Genomic DNA, 14,369 nt, shown 5'->3' on the forward strand with positions numbered 1-14,369 from the left:
TTTTGAAGTTGCCTTTTTAGAGAGTTCATATATGTCTGTGGAAATGAGTAACCTATTATGCTCTTTAGAAAGATTGTAACATAGTAGGAATGGTGACCACACTAATCTTGGACAAGGTCAGGTGTTAGCGTAGATGACCATTATTTCTGTTTGTTTAGCTTTAAAGTAATTTTTCCTGACTCAGAAATCATCTGTTATAATTCTGATGAGTAGGGCTAACTAATTCACTTGCAGGATCTCATGAAACATACAATTTGTGGTGGATTTGTCAAGGTTCATTTTTTGATTCTCAGCTTTAGTTTTCAGGATTTTGATTCCACAGAATATCAGAACTGGAAGGAAAAGATTTCAGAAACCCTATAGTCCAACCCACCCTTGAATCAGAATTTCTTACACAATATACCTGCCAAGTGGTCATCAAGTTTGGGAGGAGGAACCTGCTGCAACTTAGAATAGCCTGTTCCACTCTTGGAAAGCTCTCATTAGAGAAGCAGAGATTTAGAGCTGGAAAGAATCTCAAAAGTCATCTTGTCCTAGCCCCTCATTTTAAAGATGGAAATTGCTAGAGAGCAATTTGGAATTATGCCCAAAGGGCTATAAAAATGTGCATACCCTTTGACCCAGCAATACTGCTTCTAGGGCTGTATCCCAAAGAGATCATAAAAATGAGAAAAGGATCTACATGTATAAAAATATTTATAGCAGCCCTTTTTGTGGTAGACAAGAACTGGAAATCTAGGGGATGCCTATCAATTGGGGAATGGCTGAGCAAGTTGTGGTGTATGAATGTAATGGAATACTGTTGTGCTCTAAGAAATGACAAACAGGACGACTTCAGAAAATTCAGAAAAGCCTTATATGAACCAGTGCTGAGTGAAAGGAGCAGAACCAGGAGAACATTGTACACAGTAACAGCCACAGTGTGTGAGGACTGATTTTGATAGACTTAACCTTCACAGCAATGCAAGGACCTAAAACATTTCCAAAGGACTCATGATGCATATCCACATCCTGAGATAGAACTATGGAATTGGAACCGAGAATGAAGCAAGAGCTTACGGAAGTGATTACTGAAAACTGAAAACAAATAGGTTAATAAATTTGAGGGGAAAAAAAAAGATGGAAACTGAGACCCAGAGAGGAAAGTGACTGACTTAAGGTCTCACAGGTAGCACATAGCAGAGGTGGAATTTGAATCTAGTTTTTTTGACTTCAAACCCAGTGATCTTTCCGTTCACCACAATGCTTGTCATTCCCTGATAGCAAGTTTTTCTATATATTTATTAAGATATATAGATATCTTCTCTGCACCTTCCCCACCATTACTCCTGATTCTTCTTTCTGGGACCAAGCAGAATAAATCTCCTTACTCTTCCATTTCAAAGGCCATCAGATATATAGGTAATATGTGCAGCTAGGTGCCATAGTGGATAGAATACTGGGCTTGACCTCAGGAAGGCCTGAGTTCAAATCTAGCTTCATTTACATACTAGCTTTGTGACCCTGGGTAAGTCACTTAATCTCTGTTAGTCTCAGCTCCCTTGTCTGTAAAATGGGGATAATAACAGTACTTACATCCAAAGATTGTTGTGAGGACTACATGAGGTAATAATTGTGAAGTGTTTAACCTGTGCCTGGCACAAGGTAAGTGCTATCTAAATGTTAGCTATTGTTATTATAATAATAATTATTATTATTACCTAAAGACAGCTTATTATGTCCACCCTGAGTTTTCTCTTTTCTCTCCCAATTATTCCCAGTTGTTTCAATTTATCTTAACAGTCACTGAGAGGATACCAGACTCTGAGTAATTTTTTCAGCTTAATAAAATTGGTAAGAGGCATGTTTGTAAACCAAATGCCAAATTATCAATTCACATTGAGGAATATTCCTTTTCAGTGCCTGGAGTACCAATATCTGGTTGTCAGGGTACCTTGGAAACACAATTGTCCTGATGAGCATGGCAGAATGGCCAAAGAATTGTGGGGCAGCTGTGGGGAATGATTGCTGTGCAGTAGCCCACAATGCCTTGGCCTCTCTGTAGGTAATTTTATAGTACATTGTTGAATTCCCTCTTGAGGTTATTTTTTTTTTTACATATTTTTGGTTGTTTGCTTTTCTTTATTAGGTTCCAGCACCAGAGCAGGCTGAAAAGGGTGGTGTGAGTAACATAACAGAAGCCAAGTTCATAGTTTTCCTGGCCTCGGTTTTTATAAAGGTATTTTGAAATGTATTTTGTTTGCTAATGTTAAAAATATCCTTATAGCAGGTTTTGTTTTACTTTAACACAATTTACCTAAAATATTTCTATTTTGCACTAAGTATAGTCATCTATAGTTGAGAAATAAGGTTAAGTTACATTGCTACTGCCAGGTGTAGTCAGTACTGCTTGGAAATTTCACAGATTCATAAAATTTTGGATCTTGGAGAAACTTTAGATCTCACCTTTTCAGGGCTTCCTTACTCTGAGGTCAGTGAACTTTTTAAAAATAAAATATTCTTTTTAGTTTATATTTATTTTTAGATGTTTTATGTTACAGAATATTATTATATTAACATTAAGATATAATATATGATATCATGTGTTAGTGTTGGTATCATACCATTATACAATATTAAAAATATTTCAGTAGCTATTTTAATATAATTAGTTTCCTCTGTATTTTATTTTATGCATTTAAAAACATTATTCTGAAAAGGGGTACATAGGTTTCAGTGGACTGCCAGAGGGATCTTGGACATAACAAAGGTTAACCTTTATTCTAATCAAAGCCCCTCATTTTATAAACAGAAAAAAGTGTGAACCAGAGAGGATGGAGTACTTGCCTGATGTCATCAGAATAATTAAGGCAGATCTTGGATTCAAACCAAAGTCTCCTTACTCTGCTTACTATAGACCTTGAATTTTCCTAAGGTAGCCCTGATTTCAAAAAAATAAAGTGCATTTTTAATGAGGCTTTGCAAGAGGACTAATATTTTATCTGTAATATGTACCAGTGTGGGGATGTATGCATGCCATTTTTGCCTTCATTGAAGTTGTTGATTAAAATTGTTGAATGGAACAGGACCAAGAATACAGTCCTGTGCACTTCACTAGAGATGTCCTTCTAGAATCATATTGGTTCATTGATCTCCACCCTTTGGATTCAGGTGTTTAATTAGCTCTGAATCCACCTAACTACATACTGTCATTTAGCTTGTGTCTTTTCATCTTACTCGCAGGGATAGAGGGAGAGATTTTATCCCATGCATGTCTTGCTGAAATCTCAGTCTGTTATTAATTTAGTGTTCCCCTGATTGTCAAGCTAATAACTCTTTCAGAAAAGGTATGTAGTTACTGTGGTGTAAATTGTTGAGAACCCATGCAGGCTTAGAAGGACTACTGCTTCTCTTTCTAAGTGGCCACAAAGCATTCTTTTAATAATATATTTCAGAGATACGATGACTACAGCAATCTAAAAAAGAATGCTAAAAGGAAGCCCAAATTAGAGTGATGGTCATGACCAGTGGTGGTCTTGGAGAAGAGAGCATGAAACATATCTTTCCCCTTTCCTTAGAGAAGTGCATCTGCCAGTGGAGGGGTGTGGGGGCGCAGAAACTGTGGGGACAGAATGTCCCATCTGCTGTGTAAGTCACTGTGGTTGGTTTTGCTTCAGTTTTTTCTTTGTAAGGGAGCACTCATAGTGGAGGGTTAGGAGGGATATATCTAGAAGCCTTTGATGCAGAAATAATAGACAGTTATAATGTTGTATTTAGTAAAGATGTTTAAAAAACCAATTTATGATTTTGCCATGGATTGAAGAACAGCCTGCTTGTGAAGACTATTGTCTCATGGGAAATAGTGGTCTTCTTTTGGAACAAATGGGAGGTCAGTGTGCTGCTCACTTCTTGAGAAAAACAGGGTTGTTTATTCCTTTAGGGCAGGATGCCATGAAAGTCTTGGAATTTGTGAATGGTTTAGTCAAATGACTGAGGAAAAGTCGTGATTTTCAGATTGTGGTACGTTCTTTTCCTTTAGGCAGGTTGCAATCCGGCGGATATTGGTGTCATTGCTCCGTATAGGCAGCAGCTAAAGACCATCACCAGTCTGCTGACTCATTCTTCTGTCAGTGCAGTAGAAGTTAACACTGTGGACAAATATCAAGGAAGAGACAAAAGCATCATTCTAGTATCTTTTGTTAGAAGTAATAAAGATGGAATTGTGAGTGAATTTTGTTTGTTCTAATTTGTCTTTGAGAGGCCTTAAATTGTTAATGTTGATGACTAGGAAATCAGTTGTGCACATTATTTCTTAAGTTTTTATTTTATTTGGCACTACCCATATTTGAAAATTATGTGCAGGGCATCCTTTCCCCTATATAATTGTCATGTTTGTAGTATAGTCCAGTTGTGGCTCATGTATTAATTGCTCTTTTTTAAACTCTAAATTTAACTGAATTCCAAAAACGTAAGACAAAATTTGTAATCTTCTTTGTTGTTACAGCTTGGCGAGCTTTTAAAGGATTGGAGGCGCCTTAATGTTGCCATCACAAGAGCCAAACACAAGCTGGTGTTGCTGGGCTGCGTGCCGTCCCTGAGCCTCTATCCTCCTGTGGAGAAGCTGCTCTGTTACCTAAAGTCAGAAAACAAAATATCCTTTTTCTGTGTGTGATTGCTCATAAAAGAGCCTTCACTTGAAGTGATATGATTTTCTTGACATGGGTACAATGTATTATTTAACTAAATTTCCCTCCTTACAATAGCCCGTTTTTACCAATGAAGAAAAAACCAAGCCTTTCTCACAGATACTCCATGAATACTTAGGAGAGGTGGTTTTCCCATTTAGCAGGTAAAGGAGCTAAGGTTCAGGTAGATGGAGGGGGCTTATTTGTCCATGGTCCCCCAGGCAGTATCAGAGCCCAGACCCAACAGACCCGTTTCCCTCCTAGGCCAGGTCTCTTTTTACTACCCTACCCTGCTTCCTGAGCATCAGGCCTCCCATTTATATATATATTTACCAAGCCCTTGATGTATACTTCTCCGATTCTAATAGCAATTGGGAGAGTATGGTGCAAGGCTTATGATCTTTATTAGTGAGGAACTTAAGGCTTGGGATTTACTCAAGGTTGCACACTAGACTGATGAAAGGTTGGGACTGAGCCTCAAAGGTAGGTCTTATGTTTGATGACCTTTTCACATCCCCAAGCTCCTGGGCATTGCAGCTGTCCTGTTTTGTGATTAGTGCATTAAAAGAAGTGAATATACAAAAGATAGGGGAGGAAAGGAGGAGGCCAGGAATAAGTAATAATATTAATAATAATGATAGCTAACATGTAGCACTTACTTTGTGGTAGGGCCTGTGCTAAGCACTTTGCAAATATGACATGATTTGATTCTCACAATAGCCCTGGGAGGTAGGTGTTATTATCCCCATTTTACAGATGAAGAGATTGAAGCAAACAGAACCTTAAGTGACTTGCTCAGTTTTTCACAGCTAGTAAAAGATGTCTGAGGCTGAGTTTGAACCCAGGACTTTCTGATTCCAGGCCCCATGCATTGCACCACGTAGCTGCCCCTAAGGAATGGTTGATAAGGTAAGAAATGTAGGACATTATTTCTTACCTAAGCTGGTTGCTCTCCCCTCCTTTCTTATTCATGCTACAAACCACAGCTTTGTTCATTCTGGGACCTGGCTTTCTATATACTAGAGGATGGTGCAGGGCTAAGTGGTGGTTTTTATGACAGGAGATGACCTTTTCCAAAAGCTCTTGTTTCAGTAGTATTGCACATGGATTTGTACAATAAACCGTTAAAGTATAATGTCATAAAAAATGTCCAGTCACACACTGCCTGGGGGGACATGTGGTATGAATTGTATGTTCTTTAACAGCTTTACATTTTCGATCTTCCTTTGGGAGCGCTTGAAAATATTTGTCAGTATAACATCTGATGACTTCAAAGGTGAAAACATCATCTCAGCTGCTTCTTTAAGACTTGAGTACCTCTTTACACTCTTTATTTTAACATTTAGATGCCCAAGTGCCTATGATTAGTCATTTTATGTGGATTTTCTAAAGTGAAGTGTTGGCCTTTCTACCTCTCCATAAGCATCCAAACTAATTAATACACTAAATGAAATTTGACTTATAGGGCACTAAATACCTATCTAGGATTTTCCCCTTTATAACTTTGTTGTAAACTTAAAAAAGATTTTAGTATAAGAATTCTTGTTGTGAGCCCTAGAACTGGGAAGTATTACAAATTTGTAGTTTAAGTGAACTTTTAAAAATAAGGTATTAGAAAAGGAGGATTGATTATTCCCCCACCCTCCATCCCCCTCCTTAGCTTTGAAAATAGATGCATTTCTGAAAAGTTAAGAATTTTAGGACCTACATTGGCCTTGTAGATTTAATACCTGGTTATTTATGAGAAAAAAATGGTTTGTTTTTTTTTAAAAGACTATTTTGGGAATTAGTTTTATTCTTACCATAATTTTGATACTCCTGTGGTGGTTAAAACCATGTTTTTGGTTCTTTTTATAAATCTCCCATCCTAATCCTTCATTCCATAAAGGATGGCAGTCTTTCCAGAGTGCTGATTTTTGTTATTTGGTTTTTTGGAGGGGAGTGGTCTCATTGTGCTAGTCCCAGACATTTTGCTCTTGTTTTGGGTTTTTACACCTTAGCTGCTTTACAGGATTTAAGTTTGTTTCCAATGAATTTTAATACGAAACAGAATATTAGATTTACTCTTATTTTCAAAGTTAAACTTATTGCTTGGACCAAGTATAAAAACCCTCTACATGTTTTATTCTGTTTATGTTTACATATTTCTTGCCTTATTTAGGTAAACTAGGTACTGTGTCCTTTATGTAAAAATGTAGTGAAAATCGGAATTGTTTCACGTTTGGTTTTTTGTTATTTATTTGATCCATATGGTTTAACTTAAATTTGAATGTCTTCGATGTACATTTACTTGGAAGGCATTTTTAACAGATTCGTTTGTGTGTAAAAATGGTGCCTCTACTTCATGTTTTTGTTAGAATGTGCCAAATAAATTCTTGTTTTCCACTTCTCTGGCCTTAATGCGGCATTTGTGATTCTAGAATTTATTAATAACGAAAGGAAAGGAGGGTGGGAGGGAGAGAAGGAGCAGAGGGAGGAGGGAGGGAGCGTAGGAAGGGAGGCCGTCACACTCCCGAGGTCCTTCTCCACCGCAGCCAGGAGTCTCCCAGCCCACACAGAGCTTGGCCGAAGGTAGGAGGCGGGAGGCTGGGGGGGGCACCAAGGAGCGGAGGGCGGGGCCAAGCCGGGAGCTTGAGACGCCAGTCACGCCCCAGGTCCAATCGCAGCTCGGCCTGCGGGCCGCTCCCTCGCCCCGCCTCTTCAGCCCCTCTCAGGCATGGCTCCGCCCACAGCGTGTCTCTGTTGCCCCGTCCCCCCATCCAGTATTGGAGCCAGGTTTTTCCCTCGGCGTCTTCCGTCGCCCCGCCCCCTCGTCTCGTGCTAAGGATGGCGGGATGAGTCCTGGCGTCGCCCCGCCCCCTAGCTCGGGGACCGCCTCCTTCTCTTTCTTGGCGCCTCCCTTGGCGCGGTCGCTCCTGTCACTCCCAGCCTCAGCCGGCCGCCGCCTCGCCGTCCTCCCTCCGCTCCGCGTCCTAGCCCCGTGCCCCGGTCCCGGCTCGCTGCGCTCCTCCGGCCGCAGGGTGGCGCTGTGGCCCGCCTGCGTCACGCCCGCCCAGGGACGCTGTGGCGGCGGCGGCCGTGGCTGTGGGCCGGGAAGCGAGACCAGCGGCTCCCAGAACCCGAAGTGGAGCTGCTGCCGCCGCCGCCGCCGCCGCCGCCATGGGTAAGGAGGGGCCGGGGTCGCGGGGTGCGTCTGAAAAGGGTGAGCCGAGCCCCCGGGCTGGGTCGTCATGGCAACGCGGGGGCCGCCGTGGGGGAGAGGAGGAGAGGGAGCGGGGCTTGGGCGGCCCAGGGTCTCGGGGCGGGCGGGGTGAGATGACGGGTCGGCGGGGTCCTCGTCCGAGAGCTGCAGGAGACCTTGAAGACCCGCTCTCCCCTAGGACAGAAGAGGAAACCGAAGCCCAGAGAGGGCCCACCCGGGGAGCCAGGGGGCCCGGACCGGGCACTCCCAGTCTGGCTGCGGGGCACGGCGGCCTGGAGCCCCGGCACCCCCTGTGGGACGGGCATTGGCCTAAGGGCTGGGCCCGTGGAAACAAAGGGACTCCCCCGGACCCGTGGGAGCTGTGTACGGGGCATGCCCCGCCATACGTGTCTTGGCATGTACACGTGCACGCGTGTGTGTAAGCAGGAGCTGCCCGGGGCGGGGCTGGGGCGGGGGCGGGTGAGCCTGCCCTGGGCGGTGTCGGAGACCGTCTGCCAGGAAAGATTGGGTTGGATTCCTGGCTGTCCATGGGTGGTCGCAGGCAGGTTACTTAACCTGTAGACCTCCAGTTCCTGTCTCTGAAATGATGGTCTGCACTGGGTGATCTCCGAGGTCCAGGCATTGTCTAAGCATTGATTAAGTACCTACTGTGTGCCAGAAGCTCTTGAGATAACAAAGACAAAAGCCAATTCCCACCCCTTCGGGAGTTTAGTCTTGTGGGAGGTTGGGGAGATTGCAAATGAACATTGATATATACGTACATACGTGTACACACATACATACATATACATAAAATATGTCCAGGATAATTTTAGAGGAAGGCACTTGAAGCTGGGGAAGCAAGAAATGCTTCATCTAGAAAGTGGGGCCTGGGCTGATCAATGGATGAAAGGAGAGGATTCTAAGATATTTGATGATAGCCAGTGCAAAAAGAATATAAAGGCAGAAGCTAGTCTTAGGTTTGAGGAATGGTAATAAGAAGGGTAGTTCAGCTGGACTATAGTACACACGAAAAGGAGTAACATATAGTACGGGAAAGGTAGATTGGGATCAGGGTGAGTAGGGCTATATACATGTGTAACAGGAATTTATACTTGATTTTAGAGGTAACAGCAAAAGAGTTTATTGGGGGTTGGAGGATGGCATGATCAGAGTTGATCTTGAGGAAAATCTCTTTAGGAGCTGTGCTGAGGATGGGTTGGAGTGAGGAAAGATCTAGAGTAAAGATTTCTACCAGGAGACTATGAAAATAATCCAGATGAGGGGCAACGAAGCCTAAACCAGGTGATGACTGTGTGAATGAAGCAAAAGGAATACATTGGAAAGATGTGGTAGAAACAATAGTATTTTTTTGAAAGCTATTCAGAAGGCCGCTAATTTCTCTCTGTGTCTATTTTTCCACCAAATTTATTAATTTATTTGTTTTCCTCCCCCTCCATTCCTCCTCCCTCCCCAAGATGACATGCAATCTTATGTGGATTCTACACATACATTCCTATTAAACACATTTTCATATTCGTCTTGTTGCATAGAAGAGTTAAAATGAATGGGAGAAACCATGAGAAAAGCAAAACATAACAAAGGAGAAAACAGTATCTTCATTCTGCATTTAGAAACACTAGTATTTAGGTACTGAGCGGATATGTGGGGTAAGTCAGAGCAAGGAGTTATCCAGAATGACATGGAAGCTGAAAACTTCAGTGACTGAGAGGAAGGTGGCAGCCCCCTCAACAGAAATAAGGAATGGGAGAAGCAGGATAGGTTTGTGAGGGAGAAAATAGTGAGTTCTTTTGAACTCGTGTTTAAGATGTTTGGGTATCTAGGCCTTCTGACAAAAACTCTGGCTCTTTCCCTAATATCATCCTGTCCAGTGGCAGAATTGAGGTTACAAACTCATAGTAATGGAATGCCAGCGTGTCACAGCTGGAAAGTACTTTAAAGAGATCATCTTTTAGTACAAGTCCTTCATTTTACAGAGGAACAGCACCTTGGAATATATGAATTCTTCTGATACTGTTATGGGTAGGATAATAGCTCTACTTGTGATTTGAAATGCTTCTCCATTTTCTCATGTGTAGAATTAAGAGGGGTGTGAGGTCTCCGCCAAGTTTAAATCCTAGCATAAAAAGGAGAAAAGAAATCTTTCAACACTGGTTAAGCTGGTTGTACAAAAACCATTCCTTTGTCCTGATTGTCTTACCCCACGGGAGTCGTGTGATGGACAATAAAGCAGTCACGTTCTGTGTTTTGTAATATATAATTATCTTAAATGCCTAGTCACTTACTGCAAAAACATTTCCAAGATTGTAGCCATTAATCATTGATCTGGGTAATCCTTCCTCTGGTGCTGATCTTAATCTACTCATACCATCTTCTGTGGTTCTTGCCTCTGTCCTCCCATAAATTCTCCAACCAGCTTAATCTACTTTTTAACCATTCTTTGGGTATCAATTGGAGCACGTAGACAGTCTATTTGTTATCGTGCCCAACCCACTTCCTTTTCTTGAACATACTTTTTTGGATATCTTTTATTACCACTTCCTCTGTGCAAGTCATTGTTGGGAATATACTAGTGTACTTTTGTTCTCCAGGAAATTTTAAGAAATTGCATGAGTTATTATTATGTGCAATTTTATTAATGTTATGGGTGAATACCTTTTTTGTTTTACCAGTTTGATAGCTAATCATTTCTAGCTGTCAGTGTCCAAAGTTACTGCAGGTTTGGAAGCATCCTTCTAAAGTAGGAAAGATAGCAGAGATCACTGTACTGGATGGTGGGCATTTTTGAACCCTGAACTGTCTAATGGGAAAAAATAATATTACCCTGTTTTTTTGACTGCCAGTCTGAAAATTGGGCAACCCAAGCAGTAATACCAATTCTGTGAATTAAATTATTTTTTGACACAATCATTCACTTTTCCTTGCTTCTCTGTTTTCTCTTTAGTTTGCAATATATACTGCCAGCCTTTATGTAATAGCTGTGAAAATTGACATGAACTCTGGGCAAGGACTTGCAAGTTTTTAAGAAGATCTTAAAATGTTGAAAATTAAATATAGTCGAAAAGAAACCAGTCAGCCAGTATGAAGTGCTTGTTGGGTGCCATACACTATGCTAGGCAGAGGGATACAAGACAAAAAACATGCTCTCAGGTCTCTCCTAGTGTAGCATGTTGGAGACAACGTGAATATCTACAGGTATATACTTGCTAGATATATTGCGATTTGGGGGGAAAGCACTAGCACCTATGGGGAGCAGGAAAGGTTTCATGTAGCAGGTGGTGCCTAAGCCTTGAAGGAAAGGAGGCACAGGGCACAATTATTGCAAAGATATGGCAAGAGTATATCATTTATGAGGAATAGTCCTTTATTTCTCCTTAGCTCCAGTTAAAGCAAAGACTTGGGTACAGGAATTTCAAGAAATTGGTACTCAGGAATCTGATACAAACAAGAGTTTATTATGCAACAAAGCAAGCAAGCAAACAAAAGCACATATACACATGCTGTATGGCAGTATAAACAGACAGAGAAGGCCGATGTGTTGGGGAGGGAATACACTCACAGTTGGTGTATAGGAGGTATATACCCTGAGAATGAGCATGGTTGAGAACAGGTCATCAGTGTCAGATTTAGGAGGGGGGAATTCCTAGTCAGATTCAAACACAGAAGAAAATTTCTAGGGGGCACTCATTGCTTAATACCAGGCTTGAGTAAGACTTTGGGGGAGTTTCTTTATGGGGACCATAAATCAAGATAGCTTTCTAAAGCAGCAGAAAGAACGACTCAAGACCCCTGCAAGCAAATCAAGGGTTTCATCCAATCAAAACCTGTTAGTCTCATCCACCTAGCACTTAACATGGGTCAGAACAGCAGAAGAGTACAAACTGTCTTTGCCTTTGTGCTTTTATGGGCATTAGGACCACTTAGCCTAAATGACTCCTTGTTAGGTGTGCTACTGATATAACTATAACATTCAGTAATCACAAACAGAAGGCCAGTTTGGACTTTTCAAAAGGAGTAACATGTAAGAAGACTGGAGAGCTAGGTTTGAAGACCCAGCTGTGAAAGGCCTTAAGTGCTACACAGAGGTGTTTGTATTTATAGATCATAGGAGTAGGAAGGAACCACTGGAGTTTTCTGAATAGAGGGGTGACATAGTTAAGCCTGTGCTTTAGGAAAATCATTTTGGCCACAGTATGGAAAATGGTTTGGAGTGGGGAGAGAGTTGGGGCAAAGAGACCAAGTCAGTAAGCTCTCCTACTACTTCAGGCAAGGTGCAATGGGGTCTGAATTGTTGTGAGTAGAAATAACAAGATTTGGCAACTGAGTGTTTGTCTAGAGTGACTTAGAGGCTGGTGATATTCTCAGCAGTAATAAGGAATTTCAGAAGAGGTATAGGTTGAGAGACAAAGGAGAATTCACTTTCAGATATTTTGAGTTTGGTCAATCCACAGGACATTTAGTTTGAAATGTTCATTGTTCAATGAGAGAGTTTAGAAGTGAAAGGGACTGAGGATAGAGCCTTAATTTATGCCCACAGTTAGGGAGCACAATACATATGATTGTTTAGCAAAGGAGACTGAAAAGAATGCTCTTAGGTAAGAGAAGCAAGAGAGCATTGCCATGAAAACCCAGAGGGGGAGGATCTAGGAGGAGAGATTGGTCATCATTGTCACATGTCAAAGAGAGATGGAGAAGGATGAGGACTGAGAAAAGACCAGAATTATAGGTAACTTGAGAGAGCAGTTTAAATTGATTGCTGATTGGCAGAGCCCACATTGGGAAGGATTGAGAAGACAGAAGAGATAATGAAGGCAATAAGGGCAGACAGCTGTTTCCAGGAGTTTGACTGAAAAAGGGAGGGAAGAAAGACCAAAAATGAAAACTATTATAAATTAAATTTTATTTAAATATGCCTGTCTTCTTAGAAATTAAACATGGTGTGATCTGTATGGACAGTGAATGGAAGCTGTAAGACGGAAAACCACCTTATTATAAGCATTTTGTAGGGTGGAAAAATAAAGAGATCATAAAATTTAGTACTTATATGCATATTTTCAGGTAATTGTACTCCTTTGTTAAGGAAAAGGAGGAAACTAGATAGCTTAGTGGATAGAGTGCTGGGCCTAGAGTCAGGAAGACCTGAGTTTAAATTCAGCGTCAGACATTTACTAACTATGTGACCCTGGGCAAGTCACTTAACCTCTGTTTGCCTAATCTACTGGAAGAGGAAATGTCAAACCACTCCAGTATCTTTGCCTAGAAAACCCCATGGACAGTATTGGTGTGCTGTGGTCCACAGGTTCGTGAAGAACTGGATACAATTGAATGACAACAACAAATTAAGAAAAAATACCGTTTGGAATAGGCATATTTAATGTATCAATAGCATTAAAAGATGCTATAATACATAAGTCTTTGGAAATCATGAAGGAAGGAAAAGTTAAAATCATGGTTTTTCATAGCTGCTAAAATGTTGCACGATGTAATGGAAATATTGGCTAGAATTCTGGTCCTTTTATTAACCTACCTGACTGGGGCTAGACATTTCAATTCTCTGGACATTAGTTTCCTCCCCTGTAAAATCAGGTGGACCAATTAGATGATTTTTAAAACCCTTCCTCACTCCAAATCATATGGTTTTTAAAAATATCCCCTTAATTTGTCTGTACATTCTAATTTTGTCAAAGGTACTTTGATGATAAATGAGGATTTTTTTACATATACAAAAGATCTAGATTTGAGTTAAATGTATTATAACCTTAAAGTTGTTACTGTTTTTTTTGCTGTGTTGATGGTGAGCCGTTGTCCTTAGAATTCTGGCATCTAAGTTGCTTGAAAGAGTAGAGAGTATTTACATAAAGGACTTAAACATATCTTGGGGGAGGGGCCCAGAGTCTAGAGCTATCAGCAATTAAGTCTGTAACTTATAACCTTAGAGAGTTTTTCTTTTTTTAACTTTTATTTTTTCAATTGACAGGTATTTCTTTTCTCTCCCTTCTATTCTTCCCCCTTCCCTGTTGGAAAAAAAAAAAATAAAACATGTCCCTTGCAACAAATGTGCAGAGTCAAGCAAAACAGATTTCCGCATTGGCTGTATCCAAAAATAATGCCTTGGGCTGCACCTCTTAGGAGGTTCGCTCTCTGTCCTCTAGAATTGCATTTGATTGTCACTGCATGGATCAGTCAGAGTACTGAAGTATTTTAAAGTTGTTTGTCTTTACAGCAGAGAGTGGCCTGGAGCCCTGTGAGGTTCAGAATGTCCTAGTTATAGAGTATCCGGCAGAACTTGAACCCCCCAGTCTTCCTCCCTGAAAGACCTGACTGTGTTGCCTCTGTAGTATTTCTTATAATTGCTCATTTCTGTTTTTACTTCATTCTCTCTTAAAGGTAATAACTAAAGAGTGAAACTTGCTTTCCTCCCCGCCCCCCACCCCCCGTAATTTACCGCTCTTATATAATGGATAGAGAACTGGGCTCAGATCCAGGACAGCATGTGTTAGAAA

The 14,369-nt window shown here is 41.1% G+C and overlaps 2 protein-coding genes across 13 annotated transcripts in view; both read left to right on the top strand.

The window, feature by feature from the left end:
- DNA2 (DNA replication helicase/nuclease 2) overlaps positions 1–7,053 on the top strand; it is a 39,731-nt gene extending 32,678 nt beyond the window's left edge. For 4 of the 5 annotated variants that reach the window (XM_072628784.1, XM_072628785.1, XM_072628787.1 and 1 more), the window contains 4 exons: positions 2,129–2,218; positions 4,019–4,201; positions 4,484–4,630; positions 5,876–7,053. In XM_072628784.1, the coding sequence (XP_072484885.1) occupies positions 2,129–2,218; positions 4,019–4,201; positions 4,484–4,630; positions 5,876–5,929 (474 nt within the window). In that variant the 3' untranslated portion in view covers positions 5,930–7,053. Of the gene's footprint in view, positions 1–1,899; positions 2,041–2,128; positions 2,219–4,018; positions 4,202–4,483; positions 4,631–5,875 lie in introns of those variants that run through there. The other variant, XM_072628788.1, reaches the window with a different exon arrangement.
- A 477-nt stretch (positions 7,054–7,530) lies between these two features.
- Positions 7,531–14,369, top strand: part of RUFY2 (RUN and FYVE domain containing 2) — a 73,605-nt gene continuing 66,766 nt past the window's right edge. For 5 of the 8 annotated variants that reach the window (XR_011971600.1, XR_011971601.1, XR_011971599.1 and 2 more), the window contains exon 1: positions 7,784–7,866. Coding sequence is in view for 5 of the 8 variants with exons in the window: in XM_072628789.1 (XP_072484890.1) it covers positions 7,824–7,866 (43 nt within the window). In the remaining 3 variants the exon portion in view is untranslated. Of the gene's footprint in view, positions 7,867–14,369 lie in introns of all 8 variants that reach the window. The other 3 variants (XM_072628791.1, XM_072628792.1, XM_072628793.1) reach the window with 1 other exon arrangement.

This window comes from Notamacropus eugenii, chromosome 1 (genome assembly GCF_028372415.1).
Source record: "Notamacropus eugenii isolate mMacEug1 chromosome 1, mMacEug1.pri_v2, whole genome shotgun sequence".
In the NCBI taxonomy this organism is placed as follows: domain Eukaryota; kingdom Metazoa; phylum Chordata; class Mammalia; order Diprotodontia; family Macropodidae; genus Notamacropus; species Notamacropus eugenii.